Source organism: Mus musculus, chromosome 3 (assembly GCF_000001635.26).
Source record: "Mus musculus strain C57BL/6J chromosome 3, GRCm38.p6 C57BL/6J".
NCBI classification, from domain to species: domain Eukaryota; kingdom Metazoa; phylum Chordata; class Mammalia; order Rodentia; family Muridae; genus Mus; species Mus musculus.
The window spans coordinates 103,617,043-103,639,552 of record NC_000069.6 but is presented as its reverse complement, the minus strand read 5'-3'; the positions used below and the strand labels follow the sequence as shown (position 1 = coordinate 103,639,552).

General features: G+C 47.1%; 1 protein-coding gene across 17 annotated transcripts in view; it reads right to left on the bottom strand.

The window, feature by feature from the left end:
* Syt6 (synaptotagmin VI) overlaps window positions 1–22,510 on the bottom strand; it is a 70,323-nt gene that overhangs the window by 6,015 nt on the left and 41,798 nt on the right. For 5 of the 17 annotated variants that reach the window (XM_006501704.4, XM_006501707.3, XM_006501706.3 and 2 more), the window contains exons 4-7: window positions 18,647–18,767; window positions 13,885–14,056; window positions 12,421–12,571; window positions 4,375–7,106 (exon numbers count right to left, since the gene is read on the bottom strand). In XM_006501704.4, coding sequence (XP_006501767.1) covers window positions 7,035–7,106; window positions 12,421–12,571; window positions 13,885–14,056; window positions 18,647–18,767 — 516 coding nt within the window. In that variant the 3' untranslated portion in view covers window positions 4,375–7,034. Of the gene's footprint in view, window positions 1–4,373; window positions 7,107–8,583; window positions 8,652–12,420; window positions 12,572–13,884; window positions 14,057–18,646; window positions 18,768–22,510 lie in introns of those variants that run through there. The other 12 variants (XR_375547.4, XR_003954361.1, XR_003954362.1 and 9 more) reach the window with 7 other exon arrangements.

Sequence of the window (22,510 nt, the reverse complement as noted above, 5' to 3'; positions counted from 1 at the left end):
AGATGCATAGATGTCTGGATTGGGCAGACTGTGGGAGCTGAAAGCTATGCAACTGGGGGAAGTTGTTCTGGAGCAAAACTGAGGTCGAGCTGGGTCCAAACCCCAAAAAATCTCATCCTGGGACTGGCAGGAGTAGAACTGTTTCCTCCCTGCTCTGGGCCCGAACATCCCAGCACACATAGCCTTGTGACCCCCACCTTTGCCACCCTTGAGATAGCCACATAGCCTGGTGGCTAGGTTTCAGGCTATACTTTCTCTCATGCTAAGAACACGTCCAGCTAGCACCTGGAATGGTCTCTTCATGCAAATGAGGCATTCCCAGCACCTTGGCACCCGCCAATAATGCACACTTGCCTCCCCAAATCCCTACCCACTCCCATAGTTTATATAGCCCTTCTTCACCCTCAATAAAGACAGCTGTTTCACTCAAAATGGTCTCTTTCAGCAACTGTTTTCTCTCACACTCAGGATGGCTGAGACCCTGTCTAACCCATCCATCTGGCTAAGCTTCACTCCTTCCAATCCAGCCTGGTGCTCAATGGTGCCTGGATATCCTAAGGGGAAAAGCAGACTCGGGCCAGCAGCCATCCTTATCTGGGAGGCCTCGCCTCTCTGGTGTATCCTCAGCATTGCTCCTACTGTATTATAGAGAAATATCCTCACGAGTTGGGTCCCTGTCAGCATTACCCAAAGCAATCCACAGATACATTGCAATCCCTATCTGATATATCCTATCAGAATATAAGTGAAGTTTTCTTAAAGAAATGGAAAAACCCATTCAATACATATATGCAAGTATGTATTTGCGGAACTGAGACTCAACCCCAGAGCCTCATGTATGCCGGACAGGTGCTCTACCATACAGCTATAACCCCAGGTCTCAAAACAGTTTTAAAACAGAATGAAATCTGAGAAATAGTACTTTCTGATTTGAAAACATATTACAAAGTGATAGCCTGGTACCAGCATAAGGAGATATGAGGGTTACTGAAATAGATTAGAGGACTCTGAAATAAACAGCTGCAAATGTGGTCAAAGGTTTTCAACCAAGACAATTCAATGTAAGAGGGTCAGTCTTCAACAAACAATGTTAGGGAAAGTGAGGATTCACACAGAGTGGATGCCTGCCTTATAAGCATACACACAACTTAAAATGGGTCAAGACCTACATGTAAAAAAATGCTTAGAGGAAAAGTGGCAGGAGCATAGGATTTGACTATGATTTCTTAGATGTTGAAGGCACAAGCAACAGAAGAGCCCGGAAGTCAAATCGAACTTCATCAAAGTTGAAGGATGTGGTCGGTGGCATGAAATAGCAGGGCCTTGAGAGATGATTCAGCGTTGAACGTTTAACAGCACTTGATGCAAAATCGTCATGACCATGGATGCTCAGATCCCAACAGAACAAGTCAGCTGTCCCACCTGAAGTGCCTATGGCTCAGCTCTGAGGGATCTTCTGCTCTCTTCTGGCCTCTGGGTGCCAGCAGGTGCAAGCACCACCCACCACCCACACAAAAGCAACACCCAGAATGGAAGGTGATCTTGCAAATCATATACCTGACAGACTATTAGTTGGGAATCTCTTCAGCTCAACAACAAACAAGCCAATGCAAAATGGGCTAAGAATTTGAATAGATATTTTTCCAAAGACTCTAAATGGCCAATTAGCACACTGATGCTCAGTACACTAATTACTAGAAAATGCCAATCAAAACCATAATAAGGCTGTGGCTCAGTTGGTAGAGTGCTAACCGAGCCCTCACACACAAAGCCCTCAGTTGGATTGCCAGCACCATAGAAAACAAGGCATTGTGGTGAATGCCTTTAGCACCCACAGTAAAGGCAAGAGAAGTGTGAGGTCATCTTTGACTACATAGCAAGTTCTAGACCAACTTGGGTTACATGGGACACTGCCTCAACTAGTTAGTTAGTTAGTTAGTTAGTTATTACCATAATAAGATACTACTTTACACCTAACAGCACAACCACCATAAACAACAACAGAACAACCCTGGCCAAGTTGAGGACAAATAAGACATCTTATGTACCCTGAATGAGGATGTTAAATGGAGCTGTTGCTATGGAGATAAGGATGGTGGTTCAAAAAAATAGACATAGGTTTTTATAATACTGCAATTAATTCTACTTTTAGGCATATATAAATAAGAATTGAAAGTAGGAAATGAAATACTTTTGTGTTGAGAGAAGTGTTATTCACAATAGCCTTGAGGCAGAAGAAACCACATTCCCGCTGACAGATAAATGCCTAAGCAAAATGTCATATCTACACATAATGAAATATTAGCCTTAAAAAGGAAGCAAGTTCTAACACATACTGTAACATAATGAATCTTGAAGACATGCTAAGTGAAATAAGCCAGCAGTAAAATGGCAAACTCTAGGAGTCCACTTATGTGAAGGGGACCCAGGCTTGTCAAGTTTATAAAGACAGAAATAAGAGCGGTGCTTGCTAGACACTGGGGATGGTGAGTGGAAGGGACTAGACCTTGGTTTTGCAAGATTAAATAAGTTCTGTGGATAGGCAGTAGTGAGAACAGTTATAGTCCAGTGTGCACAGTGCAGCTAGACTCTACCTGAAAACTATCAAAGTGGCAGGGTAGGTTTTTGTTATGCATATTTTTACCAGTTTTGAAAAAGCAAGGGTAGACAGAGGGGGGAAGAAATAAAGGACATACAAGCATGAATGAAATGGACTTCTGTGAACAGGGTTGTGTGAGCACCTCAACCAAGCTTGCTGTGAAGAGCCATCTTGCTGGGCCCTTGATTGATCTGTTTTTGTTCACCAGCATAGCCATTGATCTGTGCCTCCTGGCTACCTCCTCCTCACTGGTCACATTGTTTTTCTTTTCCCTTGATCTCTGCATGCTGATGGTTCCTGAAGGAGCTCTCCTTGAGGCCCTCCTTGCCTGCTGGTACCCACTTAGCAAGGCAGCCTTCGGTCTTCGCATCTGATTCTGGGTATGCAAGTTTCCAGTAATTAACATCTCATTCCTGACCTCTCTGCCAGGCTGCATATCTGGAACTGCAGCTGTCTGCTAGACTCCACTCCAGCATCTCCGATTGTTTGGCTCAACTGGACTCTCTTTTTCCTCGTTCTGCTGTTCCTGGCTAGAGTGGAAGACACAGATCACTTGAATCTCAGGTGTATAGGACACACACTAAGAATCCCTTTCCCTTTCCCTTCCAGCTCAGATCAACTGTCAGCCCTGTTTGTCATCCCTTCTGTGACCACATATTGCACAGGCATCCTGGTTTCTCCATCTACTGTTTGTACACGACTCCTTTATTTTCTGTGAATCAACATTCACTAGCTACACCCTCCACACCTTCCCTAAGGCTGCTCAGTAAATGTTTCCATCTTCTTCCCCAGAACTCTTGAAACCTCGTGCATTTTGGGAGGTCATACAGGTAATACTAGCAATGAGTTGTGAGGGAAAGTGACATGTGTCACTTTGCTAGAGCACATAAGCCAATATAATATCTGTGTTCTTTTCCCTAGGACATGGTAACTAGAGACGTTTGTGATGTTGGCTGCTTTGTCATCTGATGCCTCTGGAGAAATATATGGAGCAGGGCTCCCCTTGCTGATGTGATGGGTGTGAGCCAAGAGGGAGAGAAATACCTTCACCACTTTCAGCTTCTAAGAGCTGAAGGTTGTTAGCACAGCGAACCTGACCTATACTGATGAATCTTGACCCTGTTGGTTTGTAAAGCTCAAGTTAGACCCAGTGTCCCAGTGGATTCTGCTTGCTTGACCTGATGGGAAGATTCTAGAAGGCACAGCGGCCTGCTTAGGCACCAGAGCACTTCTCTCAGCAGTTTGGCTCCCTGTAGAGTGCCAGTAATTGAGATGCAGTTGTGCAGAGATGGATATACCTTCTACCTGCCTCTCCACAGGCCACCTTCTAAATTAATTAGAAGCTGGAGGTGAGCAGAGAGGACGTTCCGTTAAGCCAGAGTGTTCTTTTTAAACTCTCAAGTCTAAGACTCTATTTTCCCAAGGCTTTGCCAAGTTGTGCCTCTCTGAGAGTTAGCAGTCTGACTCTTCTGGTGGGTGAAAGCACTGTGCCTTCTAGCCAGGAGCGTGACCCATTTCCTCACAGAGGCTTCAGCCTCTGGAAGGGCTCCTGTGGTGCTGAGTGGCAGAGGGACAAGCCAGGCCCCCTGTCCTGAGCTGCAGCCTGACAGAAGGTAGGCAGGACCCAGCCTGGTGCGGTGTCCAGGTGTCCCTGGAGCAGAGGGACACCCAATAGCCCTCCTGCCTATCTCTGACTAGGGAAGTGGTTATCTATGTGAAGCAAAGTGTGTGTGTGCTGCCCGCTGAATTCCAGCAACAGAAAACTACAAGAGACATGGGCAAGAGACAGAGATTTAATTGAATAGAAACTCCAGGCTGTGACAGGGGTGGGAAGACACAAAGCAGTAATTAACAACATAATTTTTTAAAATGATGATACAATTAATTAACATCCTGGGTAAGTGCAAGGGGGGGGGGGAAGCATCTCTCAGCCAAGAAACACTTCTAAATAAAGGAGAGGAGAACTTGGTGGCTTTAGCAAACCTCTGTGTGCAAATGGCCCTGGTTTTCATAACTTCAGCAAAGCTTGCCACCCATAAGGGTTTCCTGTACCAGGGGAAGCCAACAGAAGAGTCAATTTTGAATTTCAGTTTCTTCTGCATTTATTGTCATTATGTCTCCTCTGTGAGGGAAGAGTCCTGGTTAATAAATGGTGAAGCCTATTTATACCATTCATGCTTCAGAGTGAAGAGGACTGGTCTGGCCACCTTTGGTGGGGACTTGGGGGAGGGAACCCAGGAGCTAGGAGCCTTTCTGGAGTGGGTTTCCATGCCTAATGTCCACCGAGGCTGGTGGTGCTAAAGCAGTTGACTTGGGTGGTGAGAGGGGTGTGGCCAGAACCAGGTGCTGTTTTCAGAAACATTTCCAGAAAATGTTCACTTATGGAAAAGAGTAGCTGGGATATAGAAGCTGTCTCAGACAGGCAGCTGCTATCCCATAATTTAGGCAGACCACACCCTTCTATCTGAAATCTTAGAATGGAACATCCCACCTGCCTAAGGGTTTCGGGGTGGCAGCTGGGCATGCTTTTGGAGCCCACTTCTGGGAAGATGACATACTCACTAATGTCTGGACTCCTTCTGACCCAGAAAACTCAATTGGTCCTTTCCTAGTTACACTGCTATGTGCTGTGACAGTCACCTTAGTGGGGCCCATCTAGAGTCAAGAAACACAATGAAGTTACTTGCTTGCTGAGACTCTTGTCACGACCTTGTGATTTTTCTCTCTCTCAAGTGAACGTCCAAACAGGGCACTGCCTGGTTATAAAGACTTATCAATTGTAAGATATTTGAAGAGAAAAATCATCTTTACCCACCAGTCGCTAGCACAAGGCTCATACTCAGTGGAATCTAAATTAATCTACATTTACTAGAAAAGTGGATCGCTTCTCTTGCCACAATATCCTGTTGGCTCATGTCCAATCCAGTCATTCTTCTGACTAGCAGACACTTATGTAAGTTAGGGCAGCAGAGAAACTTGGTGGCTTGACTTAAAATGGTGGTGACTTTATTAAGTAGCTACTCCTATAGCATGGGGCATATGTAAAGAGTAAGACACGAGGTATGCAGATAGCTTTTGTGTTCTTGACCTTCTGTTGTTGAAAGAAGGAATTTTCCAAGCTGACTTGCTTCATGCAAGTCCTACAGTAGCCACGAGTTGGAGTGGAAACTCACTTTCATGTGCTTACAGGGTGTGGTGGAAAGGCCACTCACTGGTCACACTGTAGAGATGTGCTATTATAAATACAGTCATTCATTTTTGTTTTCTAAACTGAATTTGGCCTAAGATAGAGATCTAATGGAAAAACAAACAAACAAGCAAAGATCTTCTCACTACGACTAAAACAAACAACACAGAATACTTATTAATTTATAGAACTAAAGTTTAAGGTGAGTTATTGTCCCAGAGTCCGTGGGGCTGAGCTAGTCTCTGGCTAACTGGGTTTCAACTAAGAGAAGGCTCTTCATAGACAGGCAGACTCAAAAATGTGGTTCGGATTTCAAAATGACCCATTCAGAAAAGAACGTGTTACCTAGATTTTTCTTTGCTCTGTTTAGGCATTTTAAACAGCTGCTTACTACGTCATGGAATTATAAAGCTATGTATAACACAGGAATCCTTCTGGAACATATGTACCTCCTTTCTTTACAATGAAGGTTATTTTTGAGAATTAAGATCCCGTTGTCAAACAAATGTGATCATTAACTGTGGAGTGTTGGGAAACATATGGCGTGGTTACTTTCAGCAGGATCATTCCTAAGGAAAGCGACTAAGTTCCCACGTGGAGTCAAAATGTTTCCAGTTGGGGAAAGCCAACAAAGAGGGGAACAGGGGTACTCCTTCAGAGTCACAAACATATCAGAGGCCTCATGATTTCAACACGGGACAAGAAGACCACATCTTGTCTTGTGTCACAGCAGTGAAGAGCTTCCATGAAGAATAATTTGCCTTGGAGAGGCTCCTAAGTTGATAGGGTCCGTTCTTGGAGGGCACTGAAAATACAGCCATGGCTCCATCTTTCTGGTGCATCTCCAGGGGTCAACATTTGATGGAGGCACAAAATTTCAGAGATTCAGTCTGCTTTCCCCCCAAAGACTGCTATCTTACATTGTATTTCCCAGAACCAGCTTCTGGGCTCTCCATTCTTCATTTTGTATCTCTAATTATTGTGTTTTTATTTCTTTCTCGACAGCAGACCCAAACAAAGTGAAAAACCACAAAAAGCGTCACCTTGGGAGACAGAAAAGACTAAGACAGATCTGATCACACAGGACAAGTGTCTGGGCCTTGCCCTGCACAAGAGCAGTTAAGACCACGGGCTGGCAGGCAGTGGCTGCTGCTGCGGCCATCACTGTGACTGCACGAACACTGTGTTTAGAGACTGGAACAAGTGTGGAAATAACATTGCTGAGTCCCATCGGCTCCGCTGTGCAGCTCATGGCGTCGGAGGTGGTTTCGGAGACGGGCATGAGCTCTCACTGTCGAAGCTGGCAGCTCGGCCCTGCCACTGTGGGGACAGAGAAGCCTGGTCATTGATCTCCCACAGAACTGACATCTCAGACTCACTGGCTCATGCACTGTGCCCACCTCTCCGGGCCTCAGTAAGCTTTCTAGACTTTTGCTGTCAGCCATGCAAAAACATAAGGATGCAAGCTTTGTTTGGAATGCTTGGTTTTCTGGAAAGAATTACTGCAGACCTATTTTCAGCTCCTTTTACAATATGTGTACAAAAGTGTGTGTGTGTGTGTGTGTGTGTGTGTGTGTGTGTAATGAGGTGCTATGACTGGACCATTTCTGAGTGTTTCAGCCATTTTTCATGCACTGAAATCAGATTATGTTAGCAGCAAAGAGAGGCAGTGTGTGCCCTTACTGCCAAGAACCTACGATCATGAATTATTAGTAATTTGTCTGGGAGCTGTTAGCACAGGAGAAAAACAACCCTGTTGCTGCTTTGGTTGGGGCTCTCTTCTTCAGTCTTAAGGCATCCTGTGAGCCATTTGCACCAGCTTGTGAAGGGGTAGGAAGCAAGGAGACAAAGTCCAGCCAGGCCCATTCTCTCTACACTCCTCCAATACCTTTCTCCTTCCTCACCTCCTCTTAGTGCCCCTCCCGAGCCCAGTTGAAGTAGATGGTGTAATGAGGTATAATGGAGTGGAGGAGCGGGCAGAGGATGATGGACCTGTGCCTGGATCCATTCGACCTTTCTTCAGAAAGCTACCCATAGCTAAGTGATGCTTTCTGAGATCTGACCCCATGAATACTTCTGACCTATCTGGGAGTGCTCTAACTTCAAAGTGAGCTGCTGTCCACTGCTCATTCACTGTTTTGTGGGCTGGGTAGAACCATTGCCTGAAGGGCGCGGGGGTGGGGGTGGGGGCTAAGTGGTCAAGATGGCTTTCTAAACCACAAATTCAGCCCCTTTCTGCTTCTCATGAGGGATGGAGCTGAGGGAGCATGCCTTCAGATGACTGTGGAAGTGAATCCAGGAGGACAACGCTCCCCTTCCTCAGCAGTTTCCAGACACAGCTGAGCTGCGTGAGAAGCAGAGCGTCTGTCTTTCAGCATCACCTGCACAGTACAGGGAAACAGCCAAGGAGAACCCACAAGGGCCACTTTCTCGTTAGTGCTCCCCGTGCAGGCTCACTGAAGGTTCTCCAACCAACTGAGGGCTGTAGGTGTGGATGACAGCCATGGCATGCGTCTGACCTGAGCAATCTCAGTGTGTCAGAACCAGAGGTGAATCTGGGACATCACCCAGTGTAACCCTTTTACTCTTCCAAGTAAGCAAACAGAGACACAGCGAAGTCGGGATAGGGGTGGAGCCTGGACCCAGGTGTGTCTCCTCACCTCCTACTCACTGAGCTTTCTACTCCAGCCTGCCACTGTGTGCCACTGTGCTGGCGTGTGACCACCCACTAGGGGAGGAAAGAGACACAGAGTGTGATAGGAAAACTAAGCTCTTCAGGCACACACCAGGTACTTACTCCTAACTCCAGTGGCTGTGTCTCCGCTTGCAGCATCCACGTGAATGAAATCACAACCGAGGGGTCCCCTGGTGAGATATTTTAGATACATAAATGCCTGGATCTTGAGCCCCCTGAGACTTCTGACTCCAGTGCTTCTTAACCGGAAGGTGACATAAGATGATTCCTTGTGCTTTCATTCAGCGAAACTTCATCTCTCTCCCTTACTACCTCCAGTCAGTACAAGGTAGACAGTCACTGCGGGCTTCTCCCCTGAGTAAACATGCCACTTAAACAATCTGACCCACAGGCTGGGTCAGAACAGAAAACATGAAATGGCTATACCACGTACCCTTGTCCTTTCTCTAACAGCCCAGAGAGCAGTCACACAGAGCGTAACTATTTATCAGGAACAAATGAGGAGGGCTCCCCTTGTAGCCCCTGATGTTTTCCTGTGATGATAAACAAAGGGAAGAGATGGGGTTCATGGGTAATGGGAATGATTCCAGCAGGCTTATCAAGGTGGCTCTGAAATAGCAGAGACCCCATCCCAGCACACGGGGGGCTCATTGTTCTGGGGCAGCTGTGACCCTCTCAGGTCCTTTGCTATCCTGAAATGGGTCATGTTCCAGGAGAGATCTCGAAGATCTATGTCAGGTGGTCTGAACATGGACATGGCCCTTTGTGAATGAAGTACCTTGAACAAGGTCACTGGCCACATCAGCTCTGTGTGCGTGGGTAACAATGACACAGAGCACTCAGAGAGAAGGACACTTGCTACAGTTTAATGGATTTTTATTCATGAGAGATCCCAGCAGGGAAAAATACCTTTCCAGTTAATTTGTTTCCCTCAACCTTAATTTTAAACCCCAAACAGTCGAGGGCGTGTGGTGCTCTCTGTTCTCATTAATAAAAAAAGAAATGATCGGGGCATGTGAGTGGGACAAACATGGAGGGCTTCGTAGAGATCAGGGCAGTTATAATCCCAAAAGCTGGGATGGTTTCTTATTTTGTTTTGTTTTGGTTTTGGTTTTTATGAGACAGAGTTTCTCTGTGTAGCCCTGGCTGTCCTGGAACTCACTTTGTAGACCAGGCTGGCCTCGAACTCAGAGATTTGCCTGCCTCTGCCTCCCAAGTGCTGGGATTAAAGGTTTGCACCACCAAGCCTGGCGGGATGGTTTCTTTATGGGTTATTCAAACAAGATCTGAGTTTCAAACTAAATGGAGCCCCTAAGAAGGCAAGGTAGGGGGAGATTTGGAGGAAGGAGCCTCAGGGACACAGGATGACTAGGTCACATTAGCCAGATGAGGTTGTAGACACGTTTCATAAAGGTACTTAAACTGTGGGTGTTAAGAGGGGCAGCGGAAACCACACGGTTGCATACTGCCTGAAATCCTTAAGTTGCTAAGACAAATGTCATTTCAGCTTCTCCTCACAGAGAAGCAATCTGCCAGCAAGGAGAGAATCAGAGGAGAGCAGGTGGGGGAGGGCCGCGCTCCACACTGCCAGGTCAAGAAAAAAAGTAAACCCAAAGGATATGAATCAATTTAATCTCTTTTTCGTTTTCCATATACAGTTACTTTCCCCTTACTGTCTCATCAAATATTCATTTTCAAGGGCTTCACACCACTTTATCTTTCTTGCCTTTGTCAGCTGGGCTAGCCGGTTGGAGTTTCTCAAAGAAAAGACCCTTGGAATCAATTATTTGGCTTAATTAGACAGTATTCATCATGATTCCAGGATCAAGGCCCATCACTCCAAGTGGCTTCTTTCATTGTCAGAGGCGGGTGGAAGGGCCTGGAAATGGTGGCCCACTATTTCAGAGTCAAGCTTAGAGAAGCGGCCATGGTTTCTCATGTAGGTTCCCGGGCTTGTTTACCATTGAGGGTCAGCAATTGATGAGAAAAGCTGAGATGTGAGTGTCTTATCCTCTCATTTATCAACCAGAAAACCAAGGACCAGAGGAGAGCAGTGAAGAGTCAGAGCCCACCAAAGGTCTCCTAGCTTACATTCCATGTCAAGCCCTCAAAGTACCTGAAACTGGTGAATTTATTGATATGTTTAGTCTATTCTCAAGTGTCTCCATAATATTAAAACAGATAACGGGGGTGGGGGTGGGGGGGGAGATTAAGGCATGACAGTCCATCCCTAGGTTGAATCCACATGGACTTTGGTGAGGTGTCAGAGTGGCTTCAGGCTGGCTAGCGGTGCCTATTTGTGACCGCAGTAGGGACCTCCATCACACTGTGAAGAGTGACTTCTGGCTGAGAGGGCAGGGCTCTACAAAGGGAGGAGAATGGGCTCACTGAAAAGCCACAGCCACAGACTTGAACTGACAGGATCTGTGGCCTCTTTCTAGATCCTTGATACTGCCTCAGGACCTGGGGAGGTAAGCTGACTGACTAGTCTGGCTCCCTGGAAGCCACTATCTCCAACAGATTCCAACACATCTAATCCCATAAGCCTTCATTCTTCCTTGGAACAACACCTCAAACCATGGTCAGAATTGCTGTACCCACCCTGAGAAGGGAAGGGGGTCTGCAGGACCTCAGCTGTGCCATGCCTTTTCTGATCAGAGTGGAAAAGGGAGATGCTCTTAAAGGCCATGTGGCAGAAGAGAGAACTCTGTAGTTTTGTGTTGTTTTCTATTTTTGCACAGTTGTCTAGACTTAGTGGATGTCTGCTAAGAGGAAGGAATCATCACCCAGTTTTCCATGATGGGCTGGATATGAGATACTGAAAATGAAGCTGAAGGTTCGATTGACCACCCCAGCATCCCAACACACTTGAGGAAAAGCAGGCCTGGGGACCACCAAGGTGACAGATCACAGGAGCTTCCATCTGTGGGTTTGGAACAAGTGGGATAGACAATACATATTCCTCAAAGCTGCCATTGAGAGGGGAGTGGTGGGTTCAAGGAAAGCAAGCTTGGAGCCCTAGCTTTGTTAGAACTCAGGCCTCCAGCTTTAGTTAGAAGGTGTGACACCTTGACACCATACTCTCTTTCCCAGTGATGGTAAGAGACAATGTGCAGCACAGCAGACTGCGTTCGTTGGCTAGCTCATTTAAGAGGTGAAAAACGCCAAGGGGTAGCTGTCTGGAGCCTCAGAGAACTTACTGTTCTAACTGGGGTGGAATTTCTAGCCAATTCTGATCTCACCCTCTGGGGCTTACTTGTACAGGACTGAGCAGACTGGGGAGTGCTGTGAAAGCTTTTCAAGCCTGGCACAGTGGACTGCTGGGAAGACTTCTTCAAAGCTCTTACTTTTCATTAAGAACATGATATTGCCTTTGAAGTTTGGGCTTTCCTTTCCTTTCCTTTCCTTTCCTTTCCTTTCCTTTCCTTTCCTTTCCTTTCCTTTCCTTTCCTTTCCTTTCCCTTTCTTTCTTTCTTTCTTTCTTTCTTTCTTTCTTTCTTTCTTTCTTTCTTTCTGTTTTGGGACTAGATTCTGTGTAGCCCACATTGACCTCAAACCTGCTAAAAGCTGAAAATGACCTTAAGCTTTGAATCCTCCTGCCAAGCACTGGGGTTATAGTGTGTGCTGCCACACCTAACATTAGGCAGTACTGGGGACTGGACTCAGGATTTCATGCATGCTAGGTCAGGAGTCTACCAAATGAACTACAACATCCCTAGCCCCATCACCATGACTTATAAAATGCTCACAGTCAGGAACTTTTTGCCAGGCAGCATCCATCTCCTTCCTCATTGCATATACTTGTATACCATGTTATACACTAGAGGTTCCCCATGCCCCCTTTCCATAAGAGGCCAAGGACTAAGAGCAGCCGCCTGCCATTCTTCAGCCCACGCCACCATGCAGTAAACATGCCAATGGCCAGGCAACCTCACCCACCTCTTTGAAGGATTTCTTTACCTCCACCAAGGAGTGCCAGTGCGCAATGGGCTTTCGTGGGTACGCCAACATCTCATTCCAGTGGTCCCTGCCAAGGCCTTCAGCATTGATCCCCACTCTACAGACTCCTATGATCTCGTTGTGGCCAACTCTGAGGGAGGAAACAAAGGTCTTAGCAGTGGCCATTCAAAATGCTCCCAGAAAGTTGTCTTTTGGGGGTGGGGCTCTGTCTGGTGCATCTAACTCTGAACTGTGTGCTCCGAAACCAGTGTTTATCAGCAGAGTTTTAGCCTGTCAGTGACCCTGAGGCTTTGCCCAACCTCTTAAGTAAAGTAAGAAACGTAAGAAGTGACTACAGGGGCTGGAGCGATGGCTCAGTGGTTAAGAGTGTGTGCTGCTCTTGCAGAGGATACAGGTTCAGTTCCCAGCACCTACATTCGGTGGCTCATTGGGGAATCTGGTGCCCTCTGCTGGCCTTCATGGGCACAAACCACAGAAAGACACATACCTATATGCATATTTTAAAAAGAAACATTAAAAAAAAAAAAGAAGTGGCTACAAAGGGACTTAAAGAAGTGGCTACAAATCTATTTGCAATCTCAGGAAACAGTAGCAGGAGGCCTAACTGGGTTTTAAGAGTGTCTCTTCCCTTATTTGACTTGGGAAGCACGTTACAACCTCTCTGGAGATCCCAGCACTTAGAAATAAACCAACCAGCTCTGACCGCCATTTCTCCATACCACTATTGTGTAGGCTGTAGTTTATTCACTCAGCAAGCACACAAATCGTCTCTCAAGTACCTTAGTCAAGCACCTACCATGCCTGAGAAGTTGCATTAAAAACCTAGGGCTGGGATGCTATTGTGTAATTTTTGTATCCTTCAGCTAAAATGACACTTGGAGAAGAGTCATGGCAGACGGAGTAGCTGAAAATGTTTCTGAGCAAGCCTTCAAAAGGAAGCATCAAAAAGGGAGAAGAAAAAGGAGAGGATTTAGTGGGATGGTTATCTGCGGCGATTTTGCAGATCCAGATTATGGGAGGTCTGTGCAATGGGAGCCAGGGATGGTTCCTCAGATGGGCAAAACCAGGAGGAAAGCATCCAGGCAGATGTATCCTGAGTCTGGTGGCTGACTTAGGGTGGAGTGTGATGGGGCTTCATAGCCATCCTGTGGGAGAGGAGATGCTAGAGAGGCATCTTAACGGGCAGAAGATGGATGGCACTTGGTGGTAAGTAGAAGAAAAGAAGTGGCCGGGAATGAGTGCAGGAGGGATGACAAGCAGAATTACCCCAGGCTGGAAAGGGAAGCTGTAGCTTTTAGTAAGGATGGTCCATACACTTTCTCAAATTCCTATGTCTTTCCTAAGTGGGGTCATATTTGAGGCCAATGGGTCCCAAGCCATGGCTCAGGGGTCCCTATGCTGCACTGGAGGAGAGTAGCCACATCCCGAGGGACAGGCACCTACCTATCATAGTCCATAACGGAGATGAGCAGGCTCACTTGGTCCATGTTTTCTGGGGGGATGTCAAAGATGATGGCCTCGTTGTAGATGGGGTTTAGGGTGTTCTTTTTTATGGTCGTTTTCTTCTTTTTCAGCCTCCGTCCATCACACAGTAGGGATACTTTGACGTAGGGATCTGTGTCGATGAGGGCGGTGTGAGAAGATAAGAGGTTAAACCGATTTGGGATGTTGCAGTTGTTTGGTTGGTTTTTGACACCGGTTCTACTCAGGCTGGCCTCAAACTCACAACCATCCACCTGTCTTAGCCTTTTCAAGTGCTGAGATGACAGGTGTGAGACATTATTAGACAGATGTTCTTGAATGGCATTTGCCACAGAGAGTCGGAGTCCTTGGGCCTACTGCTGCTCATCAGATGGGATCCGTGGGTTAACATAATTAAGTCACCTTGTATTTATGGAGCGAACCTGTCTCCGAGGACGATCCACACTTAATAAACTCGGTCTTTAGCTACCTTTGCATACTTGGGAGGGTGCCTAATGGTGTGTCACTAATAGGAAAACTAGCCCCAATTTAGACAAGACTCTTGTCAACGATTATGTAGTTCCCAGCCCTAAATCTCAGCTGAACTCTCTTTGGCTGGAGAACTCAAAGAGCACTGGAGCTAACAAAAGCGCTGTTTCTTTTGCGTATACAGAATCATTTCCTCTGGAGTCTTGCCAGCTTTTTAACCAAAGGATAAAGGGGGTAAAAATAGGATGTGGCGGTGCCCGGGAACATGTCAGAAGGATACAGCATCAGTCACACTGCTGCTCCTGTCCTCCAGCTAGAAGACATGCTTCTGGGTCCACTGTCCCAGTGATCTCATTTCCATTTGGAATCAGGAACCAGGGAAGTGGCCCTGCCTGCTGCTTCCCCAGAGGCCATTTCCTGGTCACTTCTGAGCGGTGGAGCAAGAGAACTGTGGCCAGGAGAGTGAGCTAGGTGCCCCCACCCCCCCCAGACTCAGGGCAGTTGGCTGACATTTTATTTCTCAGTGGGATCTTGGATTCTCTCCATGCTGCAAAGAGATGTCTTTTTATTAAGCTTCCATGCACCGTCTAATCTTCTCTCCCCTTTAGCTTTCTGAATGGGTAGTTCATGGTCATCTTTCTACCCTGAAATTTTCTACTCATCCAAACGAAGGGACACCTATTATATCTCATAGCACAGGTGTCTCAGTCGCATCATAATTAGTATTTATGCTGCACCGCTCAGGAAAAAGGACAACTTACAGGCGATAATAGCTTTGAGACCGTGATGTGCTCAGACACCTTCTTGTCCAGAAGCCAGGGCTCATGTGAACCTGTCAGGAGGAATGAGCCAAAGTAGCCCCTCTCCTGGCTCTGTAGTTCTGAGGTCTGTGGTAGTGCCTCCTGGATCCCTGAGCACCCACCGATGCCTCATTTGGCATCGTGTTGGGGGAAGGGCAGATGCAGGCTACACTTAGAGTAAAAACGAGAGAAGCTATACGCTTGAGAGATGAACCCAGTCAAGGTCCAAACCTTGAGAGCATTCTTACAGACACCCAGTGAGCTACTGACTCAGCAGAGTGACAGTGGCAGCTGTGCCATAGCCACAGGGACACTTGGGTTGATGGAGGAACTGGGGAGACTCCGAGGAATTTAATCAACGTCCTGTCTCTGACTATATACTTTCAGGAACCCCCACACAGGGGAGCATTTGGTAAAAAGGAAGGAGTGTTGAGGGTCTGTATGCCATAGCTGTCTGGTTTCCTTCCCCCGTGGTTACCCCTTAGGACGCTGTTCAGATCACCACGGGGGAAAGAGTCAGTCCCCAAACTCATCTTGAATATTCAAGTCTTTCCATCTACATATTGCTTTAGAACATGTCTCTACATTTGCAGCTACTCGTTCCTCTTCTATTCCTGGTCCCAGATACTCCATTCAGAAACACATTTCCATGTAAGGGAAACACAGGCATAGCCACTTGTCCCATGAGCCACTGGGCCAGTGTGTTCTTCTCCAACTCTGTCCATTCCTATAAGGAATATCTGGTTCACATCGTTTGGTGAGATTTCTTTCTGCAGGAGCCAAGCTCTCTCCAGCATCCGAGAGGCTAATCAGAGATCAGAGATGATGCTCCCCAGCGTGCTTCAGAGAAATGTTTGTGGCTTTCAGTGGAATGGTGGCCCCAGATGATCTTTGAGGTCTGTACATCACTATGATGCCCTCAGTGCCAGGGACCTAAGCCCAGCACTGTATTCCTGCCTCATTGTGTGGGAGCCATCAGAATTCAGCATTTGGAACATACGCTGTTCTAAGAAATGTCATTAATCAGGGTTACTTCACATCTACACTGTAAAATGTTTATCATTGATAGCTGTTTTACGGGCAGAAAATGGAGGCTTCGAGAGATTAAATGATTTGCGTAGGAATTGATCCCAGGTCAGACTCCAATGCCACTTTTGATCACTAGAGACAGAACAATATAAACCAGAGGCAGTAGGGACAAAAGAGTTAGCCCATCCTTTTGTACCATACTGGTATTTATATTATTTTGTGCCATTTTTATTGTTGTGACTCTCGGAAATGGGCTTAGATAGTTGATGGTGGGCTAGTTTCGAGCAAAGAGACTAGGAAGAGCCTCGGGTTTGGAGGTCAGTGCGGTTGTACGTCTAGAGCAGAAACTAAGGAGCTCCATTCTTCCACGCTAGTCCAATGGCAGACCTGTCTGGGCTGAAGGCAGTGAATGACAACCTCAGCCTCACAAACGGACAAGAGAGCATGGGGTGCCCTGGGATGCTGGCTTCTACATCATCGCCTTGGGTTATATGTGTATGATGTATATAAATTCACTCATTCACTGTTCACGCATTCATTCATTAGTTCATACTTAATGAATGCTTATGGTGTTTCAGGCATTGATCCAGAGACTGATGCAAAGGAGGCCCTTGCATTTACAGAATCCAGATTTAACATGAGATTTAACATGAGAGTCCAGACCCAGTGAGGGAAGAGAGAAAGCTGTGAAGGGAGGGGTTAGAACTTAACATCAAAAACAATCCTTTCACACACACCCTCCCAAACCCTCTCATTTACAGCAGCCCCTGTTATTGCCCATGGCTTCACTTGGAATCACACTCCAACACATCAATTTGATTACAACAGAGAAGACAGTCTTGAGGACTGGGACAGCAAAATCCTATTTCCCTCAGCCGCCTCGAGAGTCCTTAGTGGATTTCTGTCCTCGTGTGCACTTATTTTGGTATTAAAATGAAATCTACATTGGCTGTATTTGGGGGAAGCTGGCTTGTTGTTGCCTGAGAGCTTTTCCCCCATGTCAGCAGAGGTTCCTGATGCTCTCTGCTGCATCCTGATGTGAGCTAGCTGATGTGTGTGTATTTGTGTGTGTGTGTATTTGTGTGTGTGTGTGTGTGTGTGTGTGTGTGTGTGTGTGTGTGTGTGTGTGTGTATGTGTGTGTATTAGGGGGAAGACCTTGGGGGCCCTCACTGAAGGCTTTGGACTGCAGTGGTCACTGCAGCGACTGTTGGAGGCTGAAGCAGAGACTTGAAAAGGTTTTAAAAAACAAAACAAAACTCAGTTTCCTAGCCCCCAACCCCTTTCTCCATCTTCATGGGGGGCAAACCTGTGCCCAGAGGTTTTCAGCTGGGCCACCATCACCATCTTTCCTCTTTTCTGTTATTTTCTACCGGTACTGAGCCAGGGTTTTTCTCATGCTAAACAAGCACTCTTTCCAGCATGTGCTATGTACCTGGCTCTTGTAAGGAGGAGGTCAAACATTTTGTACCATGTCAGACCTGCAGGTTTTTGCAGCTGCCTTCACACAAGCATCTCCCCATGGCTGGGACTGTAGTAGATTTCTAATCATTTGCTGTGGTGTTAAGGCCAATGCAGGAGCTTTGCAGAAGCACACACACACAGAGACACATAGACAGACACATGCGCGTGCACACATACACCAAGTACTTGACTACAAAGGCACTTTGCTTTCCAATGCACTCGCTCCTTTGGCTTAGCATGCAGACTGTTGCTCCCGGCCTGGATGAACCTTCTAACACTGACATTCCAACTCTATATAATTTCTGTAGGAGCTGGGAAGACCACCCTTCCTCCAAGAATGACCCCAATAAGAATAGCATTTACCCAGTACCTACAAGTGCATGGATTGGTGCAGATATTCTGAATCTGACCAGTGGATAGTGTTAACATGCTCACTTTTCAGATTGGAAAAAAAAAAGCCACTACAGTTTAAATCTCGATTATCCCTCAAGGATATTGAAGACTTGGTCCCAGCCTGTGGCATTAGTCAAGGTGGAAACTCTAGGCTCCTGGAGACAGAGATAGTAGGACCTTGGCCCCACACCTTCTCTTCTTGTTTCCTAGCTGACATGAGGGAACAGGCTCCCTTACAGATGTCCCTGCCATGACATACTGTGTGCTACCACAGACCCTCAAACAAGAGGGTCAAATGACTCTGGACTGAAACCTTTGAACCTATAAGCCAAATTATCTTTCCCTCCTTCAATTCAATCATTGCAGATCTTTGCCGGCATAGCAGCAGAGCACCAGTCCAGAAACCACATCTTTACATAGGAAGGAGGCGGCAGAAGTAGAAATCAGATGCAGGCAGTTTGCCTCCTAAGAAGAGTGGCAGTTCTTGCCCTTTCTTCCTGAACACTCTTCTAAATCCTACTGTTTGGACTTTGGGGAGGCCCAATGCTAACCCCGGAGGTTAGAGAGGTACCTGAGTAGCCTGTGATGTCCATTGCTTTGAGATTTCGACACTTGATCACTGTGAGGGTGAGCCTGCCTGCTGTGGGCAGGTAGCAGAGGGAGAACATGATCTCTCCCAAGTCCACACTTTCCTGCAAAAGAAGCAAATGGGAGAGCAGGTGAGGGGTACTTACAATGGCTCAAAGTGTTTGGAACTATAGTGGTGAATGTATTTAAGACCCAAGGGACTGGTGATTACCATGGTCTTCCTCCCCCTTCTCCTCTTCTCCCTCCTCCTCCTCTTCTAAATTTTGAGATCAGTTTGAGGCTGACCTCGAACTTGCTCTGCTCTCCAGCCCATCCTTCTTGCTTCCGCTCAGACTCTGTCCCTATCCTTGATCCTGCTCTGGACACTGGCTCTCTGGGCATCATTGCCTGCAGACCCTTGGTGGTTCATGCATCCTTGGCCTGTTGCTGACCCACCCTCTGATTTCCTGCCTGTCCAGTCACATGGTCAGAACACACGTTCCAGTCCCCAGATTGTCCTCCTTCCAGGACATCTGCAACTCTTTTCTGCTCTGTTTCTCAGCGTATTTGTCTATCACCACCCGGCTGCCTTGGCCTCGGGCTCTGTCTTCCTGTCTAGAAGTAGACGTGCAGAGAATTGATGCCCTGCTGAGGCCGTGCTGCCAACCAGCCAGATGTGCACTGACCATCCTGTGTTTCATGAGCCGCCTCACATCCGGTTTGTTATCCTCCCTTAAACGTGACGGTTCTTCAGCAGTACACACATGCTCTGTTGCCTCTCCTACCCCAGAAGCATCCTGCCGAGGGATCCCTGGAAGCTTGTGAGCAGAAAGTGTCCCTTCCTAGAAAGCCATAACATCTTTCTAGAGAGACAGCAAGCACGCCCGTCTGTTGTATGAGATAGCACCTCACCAGATTGCTTTCTCTGCCTGCTTATGGCAGGGGTGGGTGGGGGGATACAGACAGCTTAGAAGTCAAAGACATGGAACTGTCTCCAGAGGTAAGTTAGTGGGAGGAGGAGGTGGAGGGAGAGGAGGCCAGAGTTTGAAGTGGTCCTGATTCCAGATGGGTCCTTCTACGTGTTTATTCATCTACCCATTTATTCTGTGAAGAATATCTATTGAGCATCTGATATGTGCTAGGTACTGATTCATAGGGGAGAACAAAGATGCAAAATCCCTACCTTCACAGAGATTACATTTTATTAGGGCCATAGATACTATGTATATAATTTAAAAAGGAAAACAAGGTAGTCAAAAGTATTAAGGGGAAAAGGTTAGGCAGAGAAGGGCTTAATAATGACTGTGGGGAGGTGATACTATTAGAATTTTCACCTAGGTAAGGACTCCCTGACTACACCCAGCTGTTCATTGGTTAGTTCACTGCTCTTCCTTCTCCTCTTCTTCCTCCTTCTCTCTTCCTCTTCTTTCAGATTTATTTATTTATTTATTTATGTGTTTTGCTACATATTTGCACGTGTGACATGTGTGTGCCTAGTGCCTGTGAAGGTGGGCAGAGGGTGTCAGATACCACTAGAACTGGAGTTACAAATGGTTGTGAGTCACCACCATGTGGGTGCTAGGAATCACTCAGGTCCTTTGCAAGAACAAGCGCTTCTAACCACTAAGCCATCTCTCCAGCCTGGGCTGGTCCATCCTTATTTGCTGAGTGTTTGCTGGAGGCATGTTTCAGGGTAGAATGGATGTAGTCCCCAAACCCATAACATGTACATAATATATTAAGGCAAAACCAGTTCAAAGATAGTGCTAGGATTGCCATCTTTCTCGGGCGTGCCTCTTGTCTTCCTAGACCCTTCCTCAAGGGAGGAAGACACAGAAGCTGCCCTATGCCCTGGCATTGTGGGAACTTTAGAGCTGTTCTCTTCCATGGCCAGGTCCATCTGTGTGGTCAGCGGCACATCTGGATAATACACCATCTCTGACTGAAGGGATGAGATACAAGCAGAAGTATATCTCTCCCGATTTCCCTAACAGAGCTCTGAGTCTGATCCTGCCCAATATTCCAGAAACTGTTCCAGACTCACTAAGTATAATAACGGGAGCCAACGCCGTGTGTTGTTCACTCGTCCACTGAGTCCTGTGCTGACTTTCCTCAGTGAGCCTTAGCCTCGCACTACAGTGTGGGCGCTCCTATTGTGCCTGCCTCATACTGGAGGAAATGAATGTTCCCGATGTTAAGGACTTGCCTGAGGTTGCATGACTAGCAAGTACTTTAGTGGCAGACATTCATATGTCAATGTCCTTCCTTAGACACCTTTAGCTCTTCCCTAGTTCCACTCCTGAATCAGGGCTCTTTGTTTGGGGGCTTTCAGCCGTCGGCTGCTTTCTTATCTCATCTCATCTCATTCCTTCTGTGTGCCAACCTCTGCTCTGCATAACTTGTCTAGCTTTAGTTCCTTATGCTAAAACTTTCTCCCTCTTCCCTTTGCTTAGATGATTCCATATCTGATGAATGGTGCATGGGAATTGCCAAGTCACTCCAGTCCCCATGAGGTAACTAACAAAAAGCCCTTTTCATGCTAGATCCCTGCCTTACAACCCACTGTGCGTTAGAGACAGCAAAGAGCACACACAAGCTGCCTCAGATGCCCGTGAGAAAGGATGGTTGCATCTCAGATGCCCGTGAGAAAGGATGGTTGCATCTCAGATGCCCGTGAGAAAGGATGGTTGCATCTCAGATGCCCGTGAGAAAGGATGGTTGCATTTCAGCCAAAAGAATGCTGGCTGGAGGGGTTCTCTGTATCCATCCATCTTATGATCAAGGTAGGGCCTTGGGAAGACTTCTGGGAGCCCCTTTAATACGAGATAAAGAAAACGGTTGCTGTCACCATGTTCCCATCTGGCCACGCTACAGTAGTAGGATGGCTTTTTCATAAGCTACCCCTTTCAGGGAGTCAGAGCTAGTTTGTTTATGTTGGTTTTGGCTACACGAGATCCATCAGGGTAAATGGAGTCTCCGCGAACAGCTCTCAAGGATGGCTCCCTTTAGGGAGCACTGGCCCAAGGGATCTCCTCTGTTTGCAGGGCTGTCCTTTCTTGGGAGACTGTGAAGGTTTTGTGGGTGCTCGTGTGCGGTGCAGTAGAGAATCCCCAGACCCTGTATCCAGTGGCGACGTTCATTCTCCACCGATGGCCCAGGCAGGAATGGGAACAGGCTCAGGATCCCATCACGATTCAGAAAGGAAAGGAGTCCTGGGGGCCAACGCCCAGTTCCAGGGGCTTCTGCTGTGGCAGCCTGGGTGCTTCTTCCCCGGGCCTGCTGGCAAGCTGGCTGCTATGATTCAGTGGGCTAAGGAGTAATATTCCATTTCACAGACAGACAACACAGGGCTGGATTATTTGCTAAAGCAAAATAGGTTAACTCTGAGTAAATCGAGAGGTGGGAGGTAAACAGCCAGCCAGCCACTCCCTGAGTTGTCCTACCTGGTGGGCCATGGCTCGCTCTCTCCCTCTGACCTCTGTCACGGGTTTCTACCCAATTCTATACATCCCGCCAGCCTTTTATCCTAATTAGGAGTGCTTGAGACTTTGGCCTTTAATAAAAACCAGGAGTGCCAGGGGATGCAGACCAGCTGGGGCCTTATTGCTTTTATCTCTACCTGGTGTCAGAGGCTGCCTTAGGGCAGACTAGTAACGAGTTCCAGTGTGGGAGAGGTCACTGATGTCCACAAGGTGGCAGAGAACAGCTCTGCCCCTTCGACCAACCTAGGGGCTGACAGGGCTGGTCTGAGCTCACGAGTAGCCAGCTTGAAATCTTAACTGAGGCTGGGACGGGCGTGGGTCTGCTACCACGGAGGGGAAGCAGGAAACTGGCTTCTGGAGACACCTGTCTGAAGTGCAGCCTATCT